Raw genomic sequence first — 15,441 nt, 5'->3', positions numbered from 1 at the left:
AAATATAAGAAAAACAAAAGTCCAAACTCCTATAGCAATTCTACTAGACCACCCCTTAGCTTTCACCTCTATCTTCTCAAACAACATTACCTCCAAAATAGCATCATACACTGTAATCTCAATGACAAATGGATCAAGCATCATCATTACGAATTGCTTGCTTCACTGATACTTAAATAACTTAGATAACTACAGTCAGGTATAACTGCCCAACATAACTGCTCCTTCTTGCTATCAAATCTTAGCTAAAAAGTTTTCCCAATTTCTCTACTACATGAGATTTTTTGAACATCTAATTTATAGAGAACTGATGAACTCTAAGTGGAAAATGAAGCATAATCTTTTCACTTTATTTTTCTTACTTCACAAGATAATAGTGAAATATGTTTTGCATAATTTCACATGTATAGCCAATATATTGCTTGTGAGAGAAGGAAAGAATTTGGAATTAAAAGTTTTTTAAAATGTCAAAAATAAATAACTTAAAAATTTTGGTCCACAGGATTTAATGCTAATTAGTCCAAACCTCACCTTTTACAAAAAGAAATAAAGAACACATTTCAGGATTCCTCCATCTTTTCAAGTCAGAAGCATGATATAACATGCCCATAGTAATAGAAAAAGAACTAGAATCAAAATCCAAATTCTCTGGGCGCCAAATTCAGTGCTCTTTACATTATTATATGGCAAAATTTCATATTATTTGTTTAAATATAATAGTTGGTAGCATCTTTTCTATAAAAAATGTTATTGTAATAGGTAGTTCAAAAATATTTTCACTGAGGGAATCATATAGTTGTACTACTCTGCTATTAAATTAAGTTGCTAAAATCCATTATCTTTGGAATATTGTTCTACAAGATATTGATCAAAAAAAGATATTGATCAGCAGGCTAATTTCAGAAAGGCCTGGAGAGACTTATGCAAAGTGATGCCAAGAGAAGGGAGGAGATCCAAGAAAACATTGTACACACCAGTTACAAGATTATGTAATGACTAATTATCACGGACATGGCTCTTTTCAACAATGAGTTGATTCAAGCCAATTCCAATAGACTTGTAATGTATGAACAGAGCCATCCCACATCCAGGGAGAGGACTATGGATCAAAGTATAGTATTTTCAATTATGTTGTTGTGCTTGCTTGCTTTTTTTCTTATTTTTTTTCTTTTGATCTAATTTTTCTTGTGCAGCATGATAAATGTGGAAATGGTTAGAACTACATATTTAACCTATATTGGATTATTTTTTATCTAGGAGAGGGGAAAGGTAAGGAGGGAGAGAGAGAAAATTGGAACACAAGGTTTTGCAATAGTCAATGCTGAAAACTATCTTTTTCATGCATTTTGAAAATAAAAAGTTATTATTATAAAAAAATAAAATAAAATCCCCTACCTTGTGTTCTAGGGGCAAGCAAGTATGAAGTAATTTTATGCTTGGGTACAAGATTTCTTTTGAGTCTCTTTCTTTTTCTTTTGGTCTATTAAAGGTTGAAGGAGTAAAAACTGATGTTCTCAAGGCTGTTGAAAATACAGGATTGGGATGCAGGTGTAGTAAAGGAACACCAAGAAAATTCCCATTAGACATCTCAGAGGGCTTGGGTTTCACATCAAATATTTTTTCTTGTTTTTTCACTGAAGAGTCCTGTTGAGGTGTCAAGTTTTCTTGTTCAATATACTGATCTAAGTTGAGATGCTTAGGGATTTCTGTAGTTCTTATTTCTGCCCATCTCTTCTGTTCAAGGGCTTTCTGCACAACTTCCACCTCATACTGATTCAAATTCAAATGGGATGTGGGAATGTCACTATGTGCCATTAAAGGATGTTTTCCAGAACTGGATAAACCCCAGGCCTCTTTTGGTTCTGGGGGTGGTCTAACTGGAACTTGTGGAGTTCTTACTGGATGGACAGAGAGGGGTTTGAATTCATGTTTTGTTTCAATCTTAAGCAAAGGAAAACCACTAACAGGATTTAAGGTTTTCATGGCTGGAATAAGTGTAGGATTCTTGTGAATGGTGGGTGTGGTAGACAACAGATGCAAGTGATTGCAGCTTGAAGAAGCTGGGTTGGTGGAAAAGCCTTGACATTTTGGAATTTCTCCTCCATTATTAGAATGGCCATCTAAATGAGCTGAAGGAGCAAAAAAGGATGGAATATTCTGAAAGAGAAAAAAAACAGATAGAGAAAAAAACAGCTATTTTATATTTGTAGAACACATTTCAGAATTCCTTATTTTAAATATGGTATATATATATATATATATATATATATATATATATATATATATATATATATATATATATATATATATATGGTGGGTTTTTTGTTGTTTTTTTTTTTTTGTTTTGTTTTGTTTTTGTTTTTTTTTAGTGAAGGGAACATCAGCTACCAGAGAACAGCAAGTTAATTAAATAAGAAAAAAAAAAAAACCTAAGATCCACAAAATAATTTTTGGTTGGTGACTAAAGTATCCATTCCCCTTAACTCAGATATTCTAATACTGGAGTCATAACCCAATGTTCTACATTTTATATGGTACCTGAATATTTCCAACTTTGTCCTGATCAGCCTGGACAATTCCTTCATGATGAGGTCTGCTCTTTTCAAACTGTCTGGAATTTTCTTCAAGGGATCTAAGTAGGAAATCTTTCTTAACATTTGTAACTGTGGGCTCAACATCACCACTGCCTCTTGTGGGGCCTGAAATTTGGCTTCCCTCCAAATGCATATTTTGAAGCTGCTGTGTAAGATGTAAATTGGGAAGGTTGGCAAACGATGATCCTACTATTTGCATTAGGCTCATGAAGTTGATCTGCTGCAACTAGGATACAGTAAAAAAAAAAATTGTTTAATTTTTTAACAATAAGAAGTCTAAGTAAAAGAAATAGTCATAATCCTTTGGAAGAGTCAATAGTCTGAGTCATAACCTTGTTTCTTTTTTCAGCCAGTCAGTTAATAAACATTATATTGGGTAATAGGAAAGGAGATTAAAGGGAAAAAAAACCTCATACTCACAAAATTTACACCATAGACAGTATATTGAAAGTATAACATATCATAAAATATAAACATATCTAAGAAATGAAAACAATTTAAGAATTTTTTATTTTATTTATTTATTTTTTTTTGCTAAGGCAATTGGGGTTAAGTGACAGATTTGAACTCAGGTCCTCCTGACTTCAGGGCTGGTGCTCTATCCACTGCACCACCTAGCTGCCCCACAATTTAAAAATATTAATAAAATAATATCTTCTACTTAAGTTCTACTCTGATGGTGTAGAGATGACACTGTCTTAAAGACTATGCTAATGGAGAAAGGTTTCAAGTATACACCCTGCATTGGAGTTTGTAGTAGATGACAACCCAGGTAAGTTAAAAAAAATTTATAAAAATATTGGTCACAAAATGATGGATTTTTCTTCCAGAGCAACTCTCAAAATACAGAAAGACTAAATCTTGGAGGGGATGTGTTAAAATTTGGACATTAATACACTGCTGTGGAATTGTGAAGTGATCCAAGTATTCTGGAGAGCAATTTGGAACAATTACCAAAGGGCAATAAAATTGTGCATACCCTCTGATTCAACAATACCACTGCCAGGTCTATAATCCAAAGATATCCCCCAAACTGGGAAAAGGACCTATTAATACAAAAATATTTATATTAGCTCTTTTTGAATTTTTGAATCAAAAATCAAAGGGATGCTCATCAGTTGGGGAAATGGCTAAATAATTTGTGGTATGATTGTACTGTAATATTATTGTGCTGTAAGAAATGACAAGCAATGTTTTTTCCACTCTTTTCTTTCCCCTTTGATTTGATTTTTCTTGCACAGCATGCTGAATATGGAAATGTTTTAGAAGAATTAATTGCAGATGATTAACCTGTATCGGATTGCTTGCTGTCTAGGGGAAAGGGGGAAGAGAGGGAGAAAAATTTGGAACATAAAGTTTTGCAGGAATGTTGAAAACTATCTCTGCATGTAATTGGAAAAATAAAATGTTATTAACAAAAAAAGAAATGACAAGCAATACAATTTCAGAAAAAATCTGGAAAGACTTACATGAATTGACACAGTGAAATGAACAGAACCAGCAGTAACAGCAATATTGCTGAATGAAAAATTGTGAATGACTTAGCTATTCTCAGTAATATAGGAATCTAAGATAATACTAAAGAACTAATAATGAAGCATACTATCTACCTCCAGAGAAAGAACTGATATTGATTGAATACAGCCTTAAGTGTGTTATTTTTCACTTTCTTTTTTTTCTTATTTGAATCTTCTTGTACGAAAATGAATTATTATGTAATATTTTACATACTTGAGCATGTAAAACCTATATCTGACTGTTTAACATCTCAGGGAGGGGGAAAAGAAGGGAAGGGAAATAAAAGATAAAATTTGGAACTCCCAATTTTAAATAAAAATGTTTAAAAAAAATTCCACTGGCTAAATTCAAATGATATTAATCTTTAAAAAATAACAATCAGGTGTAAATAATCAATATAATTAGCTCCTCTAGAGATTATTTTCATCCTAAAAAATCTCCAACTGATGATTCGATTTATAGAGGGGGAAAAATGAGATTTTTGAGTCAGGTGTCTTCAACAAAAAAATAGTCCACCAGGGAATAAAACAATGGAATTAAATTGTTTAGTCCCATGTAGCTAACAGCAAAGGAAAAATTCAGAAGAGGAAGATCTTCTAAAATCAAATTATAACCAGTCATTTTCTGAAACTGAGGATGAATAAATTTGAAAGCAATTTTTGCCTTTATGCAGTTGAAAGAATATTACCTCACTTTTTCTAATTCTGTTTCATACCCAAACACATATAAAACACATACATGTGCACATGTATTACACATAACTCACCTGAACCAATCTAAACAATTCATCATGGAGCATCTGTCTAATAGGTTCTGAAGAATTTGGTAGTTCAGCTGGAGACTCATCTTTATGGCCTCTATGACGTTTTGAAATAGGAGTATTTGAGGAAACACTGGCTGTATCTGATACCAAAGGTGGAACTGAGGAAGATCGGTCTTTTGGTGCAGAAACTTGTGTACTGTATGAAGGAATATGTAAAATAGATGCAAACAATCACTGATATGAACAATGAAATTCAAAACAGTGATTAGAATACACTGATCCCACTTTTTTCTTTAATTAAGTATACGTTGTCAGTAAACTTCAACTTCAGGGATATTAAAACACATCTGACTTGGCTTTAATATTCCTTAAACAGGATATAACTAAACACATTTGTAAAATCAATTGCTAGAGAAAATGGGTAAAATATGTTACACTCTATGCTTTATGCTGCATTTGAAATAGCAGTGATATCTGATAAATTGTATCATAACATTCAAGTTTCACTTCCTAAGCTTCAACTTATTGCATTAACCACAAATCAAGTGTAGAGGAACTGATGCTTAGAAAAGGTGATAAATATTATAAAATCTATCAAAACTACTTAAAGGAAAGATAGATGATATTTATGAAAAGCTGAAAACTGCATGACCTAAACCATAAAGAAGGTAATTTGTATTAAAGAAATTTGAGCTTAAATCCAGCAGGAAAGATAAAGGAATCAATACTCATTATTTACATATGTCTATATTAAAAATCAGTTAAACTATTTCAAATGTAAGCCAGGAGAATTAAAATATTTCCTAATCCTTCCTCTTTCCTTCTGAAAACTTTGGTTTTGAACTTATTTAAGTTATCAGAGCTGATTAACTGGATATGTATAATTATGTAGACATTAAAACCTTTTCTCTGGAGAAATTTATCTAGGGAATAACATTATATTGCATTTAAGTTTAGATTAAGATAAGCAAATAAGCTTTTATACTTAGATTTATGAAATATACACTATAGATGTTTTATTTATTTCAAGACAGATTTGTGCCTTAAAAAACACTCAATATCAATTCTTATTTATTAATATGGAAAATACCTTTAGGAGCTTCATGAGTTTAAATGCAAAAAAATCATTCTAGTACTTTAAAAAGATACTAACCTTTAGGTCACTCTATCCCCTCAACTAGTACAAAAATTGGAAGTTGGTGTTCAACATAACAGAATTTATCTTGTGAGAGTTTAATATTTTTCAAATGCTCTTTTAAAATCATGATTAGAAGCTAAAAATTGGGAACAAAATCTATCTCTTGTTTACAAAGATATTATTTCCTACTTCTACATAAGATTTTTTCCTCCCTTGACCTTTAAAATGTAGATTTTACAAGATTTAAAATGTTTTAAATATGCTAATAAGTGAGGAGAAAATACATTTATAATACCTATAGTAATACATGCAAAAATATTTACAGCTTCCAAGTATACAGAAACTACAATTTATTTAATAAGAAACATAACTCATTTTCTCTTACCTATGGATATTTGCACTTGTGTCTAAACAGAATGAGTGAGGAATGGTGAGTTTAGGGTCAGCAACAGTCTCAACCATACTATAAGATTAGAAAAGAGATTTATGTAGCATATTTTCAAGATATTACATATATTAAATTACCCCTAACACAGACAATCTGTCAGTCTTTCACTGTCCCTTTATCATAACATGTTGTTGAGTTCATAAATATAGTTTGTTTACAATTGTCTCCATAGCAATTAGTAACTGACTGTAAGGCAATGAACAGGCTTTGACCACTATTTGAAAAAGTACACAACACTGAAAAATGAACACAAAGTTTAAAATAAATATTACATTAATTTTTCATAGTATTCAAAGTTTCTTCTCTTTTTAAGTGAAATTTGTTCTCCTTATACTGAGTCTACATTACATTTTAAATAAGACTTTTGTCCTTAATAAAAATATCTGTATTATACATTTGTCATTTTAGTTATTAAAGGATATTTTTAATTGGCTTAGGGGGAAGACGCTTGATTTCAGTGATATGAGAAGTCCTAGTTGAGAAAATTCTATCAATTCAAGTTAGCACCTTCTTTGTAACATTTTCTAAAAGACTTGCCTAAAGTATTAAGTAAGAGCTTATGCGATTTTTCCCAGAATCACACAGCCAGATGTGTAAAGGCATAATATCTACCAAGAAGCAGCATGTCAGAGTGGACAGAAAATCTGGTTCAAAATCAGGAAAACATAGGTTCAAGTTAGATCTCTCACACAAAATGGCTGCTATGACCAGAGAAAGATATTTAAATTCTTAGTGCCATAGGCTGTAAGTTACAGAAACTAATAGAGGAAGTTCCTCACTTCCAAGTCCCTACACTAGTAATGCAAAAAGCCCCATTTAAAAAAATTAGAAGGTACCTATATGCATTTGTGAGGACAAAATGACATCCGAATTCTTTTCCCTGATTCATTTAAATTATGTGCTGTCTAAAGCAGCTATTATGTCGTAGGTGCTCACTGTCCTGCCTTGATCTACTCTGGCCATTTGGATCTGGTATTTACTCTTATTGAACCTTACCTGTGAGACTCCACATTCACCCAACTAGCCAGGGTAGGATTTTGACAAAGGTCACCTTGGCTTAGGATGTGGATATTACATAAGTGGGAGTCCATGAATAATGTGCATTGGGCCAGAAAGTTTAGTCAGTAAAAAAAAAAAGGGGGGGTGGGGGGAGGTTGCGATTTGGCTAATAGGCAAAGAAGTCAATATTTACACAAACACACAGATAAATATAGATGTCACATACATGTGTATGTGCAGACACACAGAATAAATTTTTAAGAATTCAACAACATGAAAGGTTGTTAGGGAAATTGGTGAGGGGGTGAAACTGACTCATAAAATATGTATAGAACAAGTATTTAGGGGTGAGAAGAGGTAAAAGGGGACACAATTTGGGGAGGAAATTTACTAAAATACCACATGAAAACGTGGGGACTGGAGATCAGACTGCATAGCAACGATCCCAAATCTGGAGCTGGAGCACAGTCAACAAGCTGCTTATTTGTGTCTGTCATTATATCATCTTGTGTGAAGGACCGTGCCAGGCACGTCCACTCAGTAGCCCTCTGCTGAAACTGAATAATAAGAAGCATGTGAATGCTATCTTTTTAACGAGTACTCTTTTGGAGGCTTTTTCAACAAAATTATCATTCTCAAAAGACTTTCCACTAAAAGGGACTTTAATAATAATCTTAAACTTATCTAGAAATATTACATACAAACTAAAAACACAATAGTTTGATGACAGGATGAGGAAAGTATTTTACAAGTAAATCATGCAATTTGACTGAGAGAACTGAGAAATATAACATTTGCCAAGGCCAAATAAAGTAATAGCTATTAACCATAGTTCAAAAATATATACATTTAAAATTGAGGAAAAAGGTTGCATTAAACTGAATGAATAATCATTTTAAATATTTTTAAAGTTTACCTTTTCTGTTCAAATGATGTTTTCATTAGTTCTTCTACTGATTCTTTCAATGGACACTCAATTTTTTCTTTGAAATGTTGCTAAAAAAATAATAATCATAAAAAACATGCATGGCTATGGGTATCATGACTCTAATTTAGCTTCCTGAACAACCATTCCTCTAGAAAAGAGGTTCTTAACCTGGGGTTTTTAAACTTGTAAAATAAAAAAAAAAAAAACAATTCTCTGTATTTTCACTGACTTTTGGTTTATTTTGTTATTCTAATTTAAAAATAATATTCTAAGCAAGGTGTCCATAGGACTCACCACTTGCAAAAGGAATCCATGACACAAAAGAGATTAAGGACATTTTCCCTAGGGCAACTAAACTGTTAACAAGAAAATAAATGGTCCATGCAAAGTTTCAGTTTCCTTTAATAACCCTGTGACATAGCAAGCATTTAACATGGATAGCTTATGAAACCAGGTTCTTGTCCAGGTACTTAGGCTCCATAATTTACTATCTGCCCCTTGAATAAGATATATAGAAAAAGGAAGGAAGCAAGGAAAGAAAGAAGGAAGGAAGAAAAGGAAGAAGGAAAAAAGGGAGAAAAGAAGAGAGGAAGGAAGGGAGGGAAGGAGAAAGGGAGAGAATAAGGAAGGGATAAAAGAAGGAAGGAAGAGAAGAAGGAAGAGAGGGAGTAAGGAACTGCAAGACTAGCAAGCTTATAAACTATCTGAGAAAGAAACAGAATGATACAGTTATACTTCTCATGCAGACACATGGTTCTTAATTGTTATTTTAACTCTAAAATAGGGTACAATAGTCATTTTGTAAGAATTCTTTCTAAGTAGTAAAATATTTTAAAATATCTTCAGACTAGCTGTGAATTAGTATTGTACTAGATGAATATTTAAAGTTATAAATCACCAAAGAACATATAAGTTTTCTTTTAAAAAATTTATCCTTTTTGCCTAAAAATTCATGAACTTAAATTAACAGATATTTTCAACATTTCAATTTTAAGGAAAAAATACAGCATGGTAATTCTTTTCATCAATAATTTTTTAAAGTATAAATAATGAAATTTTTATGATATATTTACACTCTAAGTTAGATGCATTTATAACATGAACATAAGAAGAAACTGTCAACTTGTGTTGTCCACATGTAATCTGACTTACTTCTTCTGATTGCCCTTTTAATGGCACAAGGCTGATGGAAATGTCAGTGTTTTGGCTTCCAAATGAGTCTTCAGATTTTTCTAGAATGAGAGACAAAAAACCCCCAAAATGATTATCTTCGAACTCAGTTGATTTTTAGAACACTTGGAATAAACTACAAAGATGAAAAATTAAATGATAGTCAACTTTAAAAAAATTTTCAGAGGAATATTTTAAAATATGATTATTAAATCCTTAGGTTGTTCTCAGTGACCATTCTAAAGTTTTTACTCTTTCCTCAAACCCCCATTGCCTACTATTTATAATAAAGTGGATAGCCATTCTACTTCACTGAGAAGTGAGGTCCTCTTATCTCTCAACCTCCATATTCTATCCCTTAAAATTTCTCATTATCAATCATTTTTCTTTCCTATTATCTTGTCCTAAAAAAGAGACATTTTTCTTACTTACTAAGGCTTTATATCCTCAATCCCATATCATCAGACTACCCGCAAAACTTTGCTCTAGCAATCATCCTTTCTGTCATACATCATCAATTCAATTCAACAAACATTTATGTGACTATTAAGTATCAAAGCACTCTGAAAAGTACAAAAATGAAAAAGAAACAGTCACTGTTGCTGTCTTTAAAAAGCTTATATTATTTAGAAATAAGCTTTTCCTTTGGAAAGGAATATTATATACTTTTATATATTATATACAAATATGTTTGTATGTATATTGATATATACTTATGCATTTATGTAGTTGGATATGTATGTGTATATATTTGTAACTATGCAGATATATAAATATAAGATAATCTGAGTAAAGATATACTTAATAAATTAGGTAAATCAATGAAAGTTTCCTGGAGAAAGTAATACCTGAGCTGACCTTTGAAGAAAGAAAAGGATTCTGAAAAAAAACATATAAGGAAGCACATTGACATGGTTTGTGCAAAAACAAGAGGATGATAAACAGAAAATCAAGTCTGGGAAACTACTGGGAAATTACTAGTCCAAGTGAGCTAGAACTGAGTCCATAATGGGGAATACTATATTTCTTATATCTCTTTAAGAGCAAGCTCAGGTCTCCCAATCCTAAAAAAGACTTCTTTTGATCTTTCCATCCTCCCACCTCTATCTAATCCTTCAATGGCAAATATCTTTACATTTTTTCAAGGTGACCGGTTTTTATAAGCTATTGTCCCTTTATATCACAGTACTAAAGGTCTTTTTCTTCTGTTATGTTTCACACTGAGAAATATCAATTCTTGCAGGTGTTAAAAGATACTAGTATTGTCCCATGGGAGGAATTTTCCTGTTCCTGACCCTGGAAGGAATCCCTAGGTTCTTTTGAATAGCATTCTGTTTTCTTTATTCAGAAACTGAAGGCAGCTTATTGTATTATTTCTGACATTATTATGTTCAATGTTTTTGACCTGTCTTATTTTTCTGGGAGACTTCTTATCCTTAAAATATTTCTATGTATCCTATATATAGCCTGTTATGTTTTGATTATATAAAGATCATATTTCTTTTCATTTTATTGCTTTTTGCTTCTCTTCTTCAAGATTATCCTTTCACTTCTGTATATTTTCTATCCTAATTATTTATTCTCTCTTTTGTTTCTTTAGCAAATTTTGCCATGGAGAATTCAAATTTTTTTTATTCTGTCAATTATTTCTACCATAAACTCTGCTTTAATAATTCTTATTGCTCTTTAAAATTTTTTGTGAACATCCTGATGTTTTTCCATGCAGGTCTTCTGCTTCATCAGTTGTCTTTTGTCTTGCAATATTCATTCATTTATATTGAATCTGCCAATCCAGAGGACATAATTCTTTCTGTTATTATCCCCATCATCAAAAGAAAAGGAGTCAGAAACAGGAGGAATAGGGGAATATAAGAGAAAAATACAACTGAAATTACCAAAGATCCCAGGAAAAAGAAAACTCAGTTAAAGATCTTGAACTATAAACAGATAAACCATAAAATCTCAGTTATTATTAATAACAGAAGAATAGACCCCAAATTCATTTCAGCCTTCTCCCACACTGAAGAAGTCACAGACTTCTGGGGAGACAGAATTAGCTCAATTGGATACCAGTCCCTTTTTCCTCAGACCTAATAGATTGCCTGATATGCTGGTGTCCTGCCTCAGTTCCTTCCATGTCTCAATTTTTGAATGGTACAGAACATTACTATGCTGCTGTCCCTGTCAGAATAAGCTTCTACTTTTTGGTTTTCTAAGATATTAGGCTAAGGGAAGGAGAGTTTGTTGAAAGCCAGTGAATTAAATTATGAAGTCCTGCCAGAATGTGACAGCTAGTGGGAAAGGGGATGCTGAGTGAACATGATCTGGGTTGGAGAGTAGCCTTCTCTGATGATAGTTTACTGGGTTTTTGCCTCAATAGGATTCTTAGTATTTTAGACTTTAGGAGACAGCTAAAAAGGTTTTTATCTCTTCCAAAAATTCTTATTTTGGAGTTTGGAGAGGTCACAAAGATCAGAAAAAGTGTCTAGTCCTCCATCTTGAAACTGTCCTTTGTAGCATGTGACATGATTGAACAATCTCATTCTGACTATAATTTCCTCCTCTGCCTTTTGAATTTTCCTACCTCTCTAATCACTCTTTTTTAAATGCTCTTGTTCCTCTTCTCCAGAACCATTAGTGTGAAAATCCTCCCACATTCTGTATATTTTGTTTTGGGGTGATCTCATTCATTCCTATAGATTCAACAATCACTCTAGAACCCACCACCAAAGCTATCTAAACATTCTTCTGAATTACAATCCTTACTTCTAACAGACTACAGACCATCTCTTTTGTCTTATAGGACATCCGTGTCCAAATGGCACATTAAATTCAAACTCAAGAGAAATTTTATTTCTTAATTATCTTTCTCTAAAAAGTTTCTCCTTAGATTATAGGACCATCAATTCTGATGGACGTGGTTCTCATCAACAATGAGTTGATTCAGACCAGTTCCAATGATCTTGGGATGAAAAGAGTTATCTGCTCTCTTAGAGCAGTCCTCTCATAGAGGACAGTGGGAACTCAATGTGGACCACAACATAGCATTTTCATTCTTTTTGCTGTTTGTTTGCTTGCATTTTGTTTTCTTTCTTATTGTTTTTTCATTTTGGATTTGATTTTTCTTGTCCAGCATAATACTTGTGGAACTAGAGAGAGGAGCTGCACTTGTTTAACATATATTGGATCATTTGCCCACTGGGGGAGAGGAGGGAAAGGAGGGAAAAAAATCAGAACACAGAGTTTTTGTAGGGATGAATGTAAAAAAATAATCCGTGTATATATTTTGAAAATAAAAACCTATAATTTAAAAAAAAAAACTTGTTCCTCTTCTGGACTTCAATACTTTTGCCAGCATTATACCATCACTACCTAGTTTCCCATGTTTATAAACTTGATGTCACAGTGAATCAGTTACCAAGTGTTGCTGATTTTAGCTCAAAAATATCACTTACCTATTTCCTCTTCTCTATTCCAATTTTTCATAAATAGTTCAGTAGTGGAATAGGAGTTAACTTCTATACTTTGATAATCTCAATTTTTGTTGTGACCCAAAATGCTATGGAACAAACATGGTCAAGTTCGATTTAACCCAGCTATATAACTTTTAATTAAGAAAACATAAATTAAATAAAAATTAAGAAAATATAAGTTTAGGACTTCAGGAAAAGAGCTCTTGAGACCTTAGAAACCTCCTTCTCAGAGAAATTTAGCATTCTTGGACTATTTTTTTAAATTTATGTCTATTTTTATTACATATACTTTATTTATTTTATATTTACTTTTCTTATTTTAATAGTACTTTATTTTTCCAAATGCTTGCAAAGATAGTTTCCAATATTCACCTTTGCAAAATTGTTCCACATTTTTCTCCCTCTCCCCTGTAGAGGGCCGGAACTCTGAAAATGTATACGTAAGACTCTGTATGATTGATGAGATGGTGATTCTCTAGTTAAGCATATGCTTAGTGTGGTACTCGTGTGACGTAATGATGTACTATTCTGCCTCGGCGAGAGCTCTGCGGGACAGTGACGTAATCGTACTGAAGTATTTAAGGGCCGGAACAACAGGAAAGGCTCTCTCAGCCACAGCCCTCAGACGCTGACACACGAGAAGAGGCCAGAAGCCAGACTCCATCTCCGACCAGCCCCGCGAAGGCCCTGCTGCCTCCTGCCCTCCTCCGCCAGGACCAAGGGCCCAGGCTAAGCCGAGGTCCTCCAGAGAGCCAGTCCGGCCATGCCCCCACTCTGCATCCCCAGAGAGCAAGCAATCCAATGCAGGTTACACGAATGCATGTTCATCACGCTGCACACCCACACAAATCAGATCAAAAGGGAAAAAACACAAGGAGAAAAACAAGCAAACAAACAGCAGCCACAAAGAGGTGCAGATACTGCGCTCCGTTCACCCCCGGTCTCCACCGCTCTCTCTGGAGGCGGAAGGCAGTCTCCATCACAAGTCTATCAGACTGGCTCAAATCGCCTCCTTGCTGAAAAGAGCGACGTCCACCACAAGGGATCACCACGTAGTCTTGTTGCCGCGTACAGCGATCTCCTGGTCCTGCTCATTTCACTCAGCATCAGTTCATGTAAGTTTCTCCAGGCCTTTCTGAAATCATCCTGGTGATTGTTTCTTACAGAACAATAATATTCCATAGCATTCATATACCACAATTTATTCAGCCAATCTCCAACTGATGATCATCCACTCAGTTTCCAATTTCTGGCTGCCACAAACATTCTTGCACATGTGTATAAGGGTCAGAGGAGAAAGGTCACATTTAGTGCAAACAGGAAGTAAACAGGCTTTGCCTGAGACCCCCAGGAAGGGATTTGCTGTGAGCAAAACAGGGACCGCCTGGTGAGCGGGAATTCTGGCCATATTGAGATGCATCATCAACAGGAAGTGTCTCCTTCTCTGACTGGCTGTGCGTGTGACCTCATAGACCCTACTTAAGCAGTCAGAGGAGGAAGTTGCCCCCTTTAACCTGGTGTCACCAGGAGGTCAGGGACAGGATGTGGACACGTGAATAAAAGACTTGGAGCTTGCATATGGCTGTTCTTGAGCGCACTAGCGGTATTTGAACTAGTGTTCCTATGAAACAGCAGCTAGAGATCTCTGAAGCCCTCTGACAGAGGTGAGCGTGGTGGAATTGGTTTTACTCTACAAAAGAGAGTGGCTGGAGAGCTCCCTGAGGCCTGGGAATCAGGAGGGACGGCAGTGCAAATGCAGAGGTGCTCGGTGTTCGCAGTGAAGCGAGTGCCGAATTAACACAGGTGGGCCCTTTCCCTCCTTTAAGCTCTCTTTATGATGCAGCCCAGCAGCAGGCTCACGGGGTATGCACAGCCCAAGCTGCTCTCCGGAATGAATGAATCAATTCAGAACTGCAGTCAAACCGGACTGAATGCAGACTGAAGGCACCTGGGCGAGCAGCGGACGCACTGCTAGGCCTGAGGCCCTCTTTGTCCGTGTGCTCATCTCTCAGATTAACCATGGAAAACCTCCCCAGGATCCAGGTCCTGAATCAGACACAGGTGAAACAGCGGAGCAAAACGCAGCCGGCCTTTTTATACAAAACCCAGCCCAGAGCGCGGGGCCCGGCCCAGAGGGGGCGCTCGGCAGACCTCGACTCAACGAGCACTGACTCGGAGCTCTCTGTCGCCCACCAAGGCAAGGCTCATGCTTATGCACTTTGCTGTACATTTCTGACCTAGAGGCGGATGAACGTTTCTCGTTGCCTATTGCTTCCACGTTTGCTCTGCTCCCGCTCAGAGGCTGGCATGGGGCCCCTGTACGTGGCCCGGTCTCTATGCTTCCTTCACACGGCTTCTTGGTGCCTCGAACGACTTCTTCAACACCCTGACCCCCTCTTCCTTAGACTTA

The 15,441-nt window shown here is 34.8% G+C and overlaps 1 protein-coding gene across 6 annotated transcripts in view; it reads right to left on the bottom strand.

Moving 5' to 3' along the window:
• Window positions 1-15,441, bottom strand: part of CPLANE1 (ciliogenesis and planar polarity effector complex subunit 1) — a 122,331-nt gene that overhangs the window by 45,087 nt on the left and 61,803 nt on the right. For all 6 annotated transcript variants that reach the window (XR_012484806.1, XM_074282632.1, XM_074282634.1 and 3 more), the window contains 6 exons: window positions 9,541-9,620; window positions 8,377-8,456; window positions 6,399-6,476; window positions 4,879-5,071; window positions 2,539-2,820; window positions 1,396-2,157 (listed from right to left, as the gene is read on the bottom strand). Coding sequence is in view for 5 of the 6 variants with exons in the window: in XM_074282632.1 (XP_074138733.1) it covers window positions 1,396-2,157; window positions 2,539-2,820; window positions 4,879-5,071; window positions 6,399-6,476; window positions 8,377-8,456; window positions 9,541-9,620 (1,475 nt within the window). In the remaining variant the exon portion in view is untranslated. The remainder of the gene's footprint in view (window positions 1-1,395; window positions 2,158-2,538; window positions 2,821-4,878; window positions 5,072-6,398; window positions 6,477-8,376; window positions 8,457-9,540; window positions 9,621-15,441) is intronic.

Source organism: Sminthopsis crassicaudata, chromosome 1, assembly GCF_048593235.1.
Source record: "Sminthopsis crassicaudata isolate SCR6 chromosome 1, ASM4859323v1, whole genome shotgun sequence".
Lineage (NCBI taxonomy): Eukaryota > Metazoa > Chordata > Mammalia > Dasyuromorphia > Dasyuridae > Sminthopsis > Sminthopsis crassicaudata.
The sequence above is the reverse complement of the archived record's forward strand: the minus strand, read 5'-3'. Positions and strand labels throughout refer to the sequence as shown.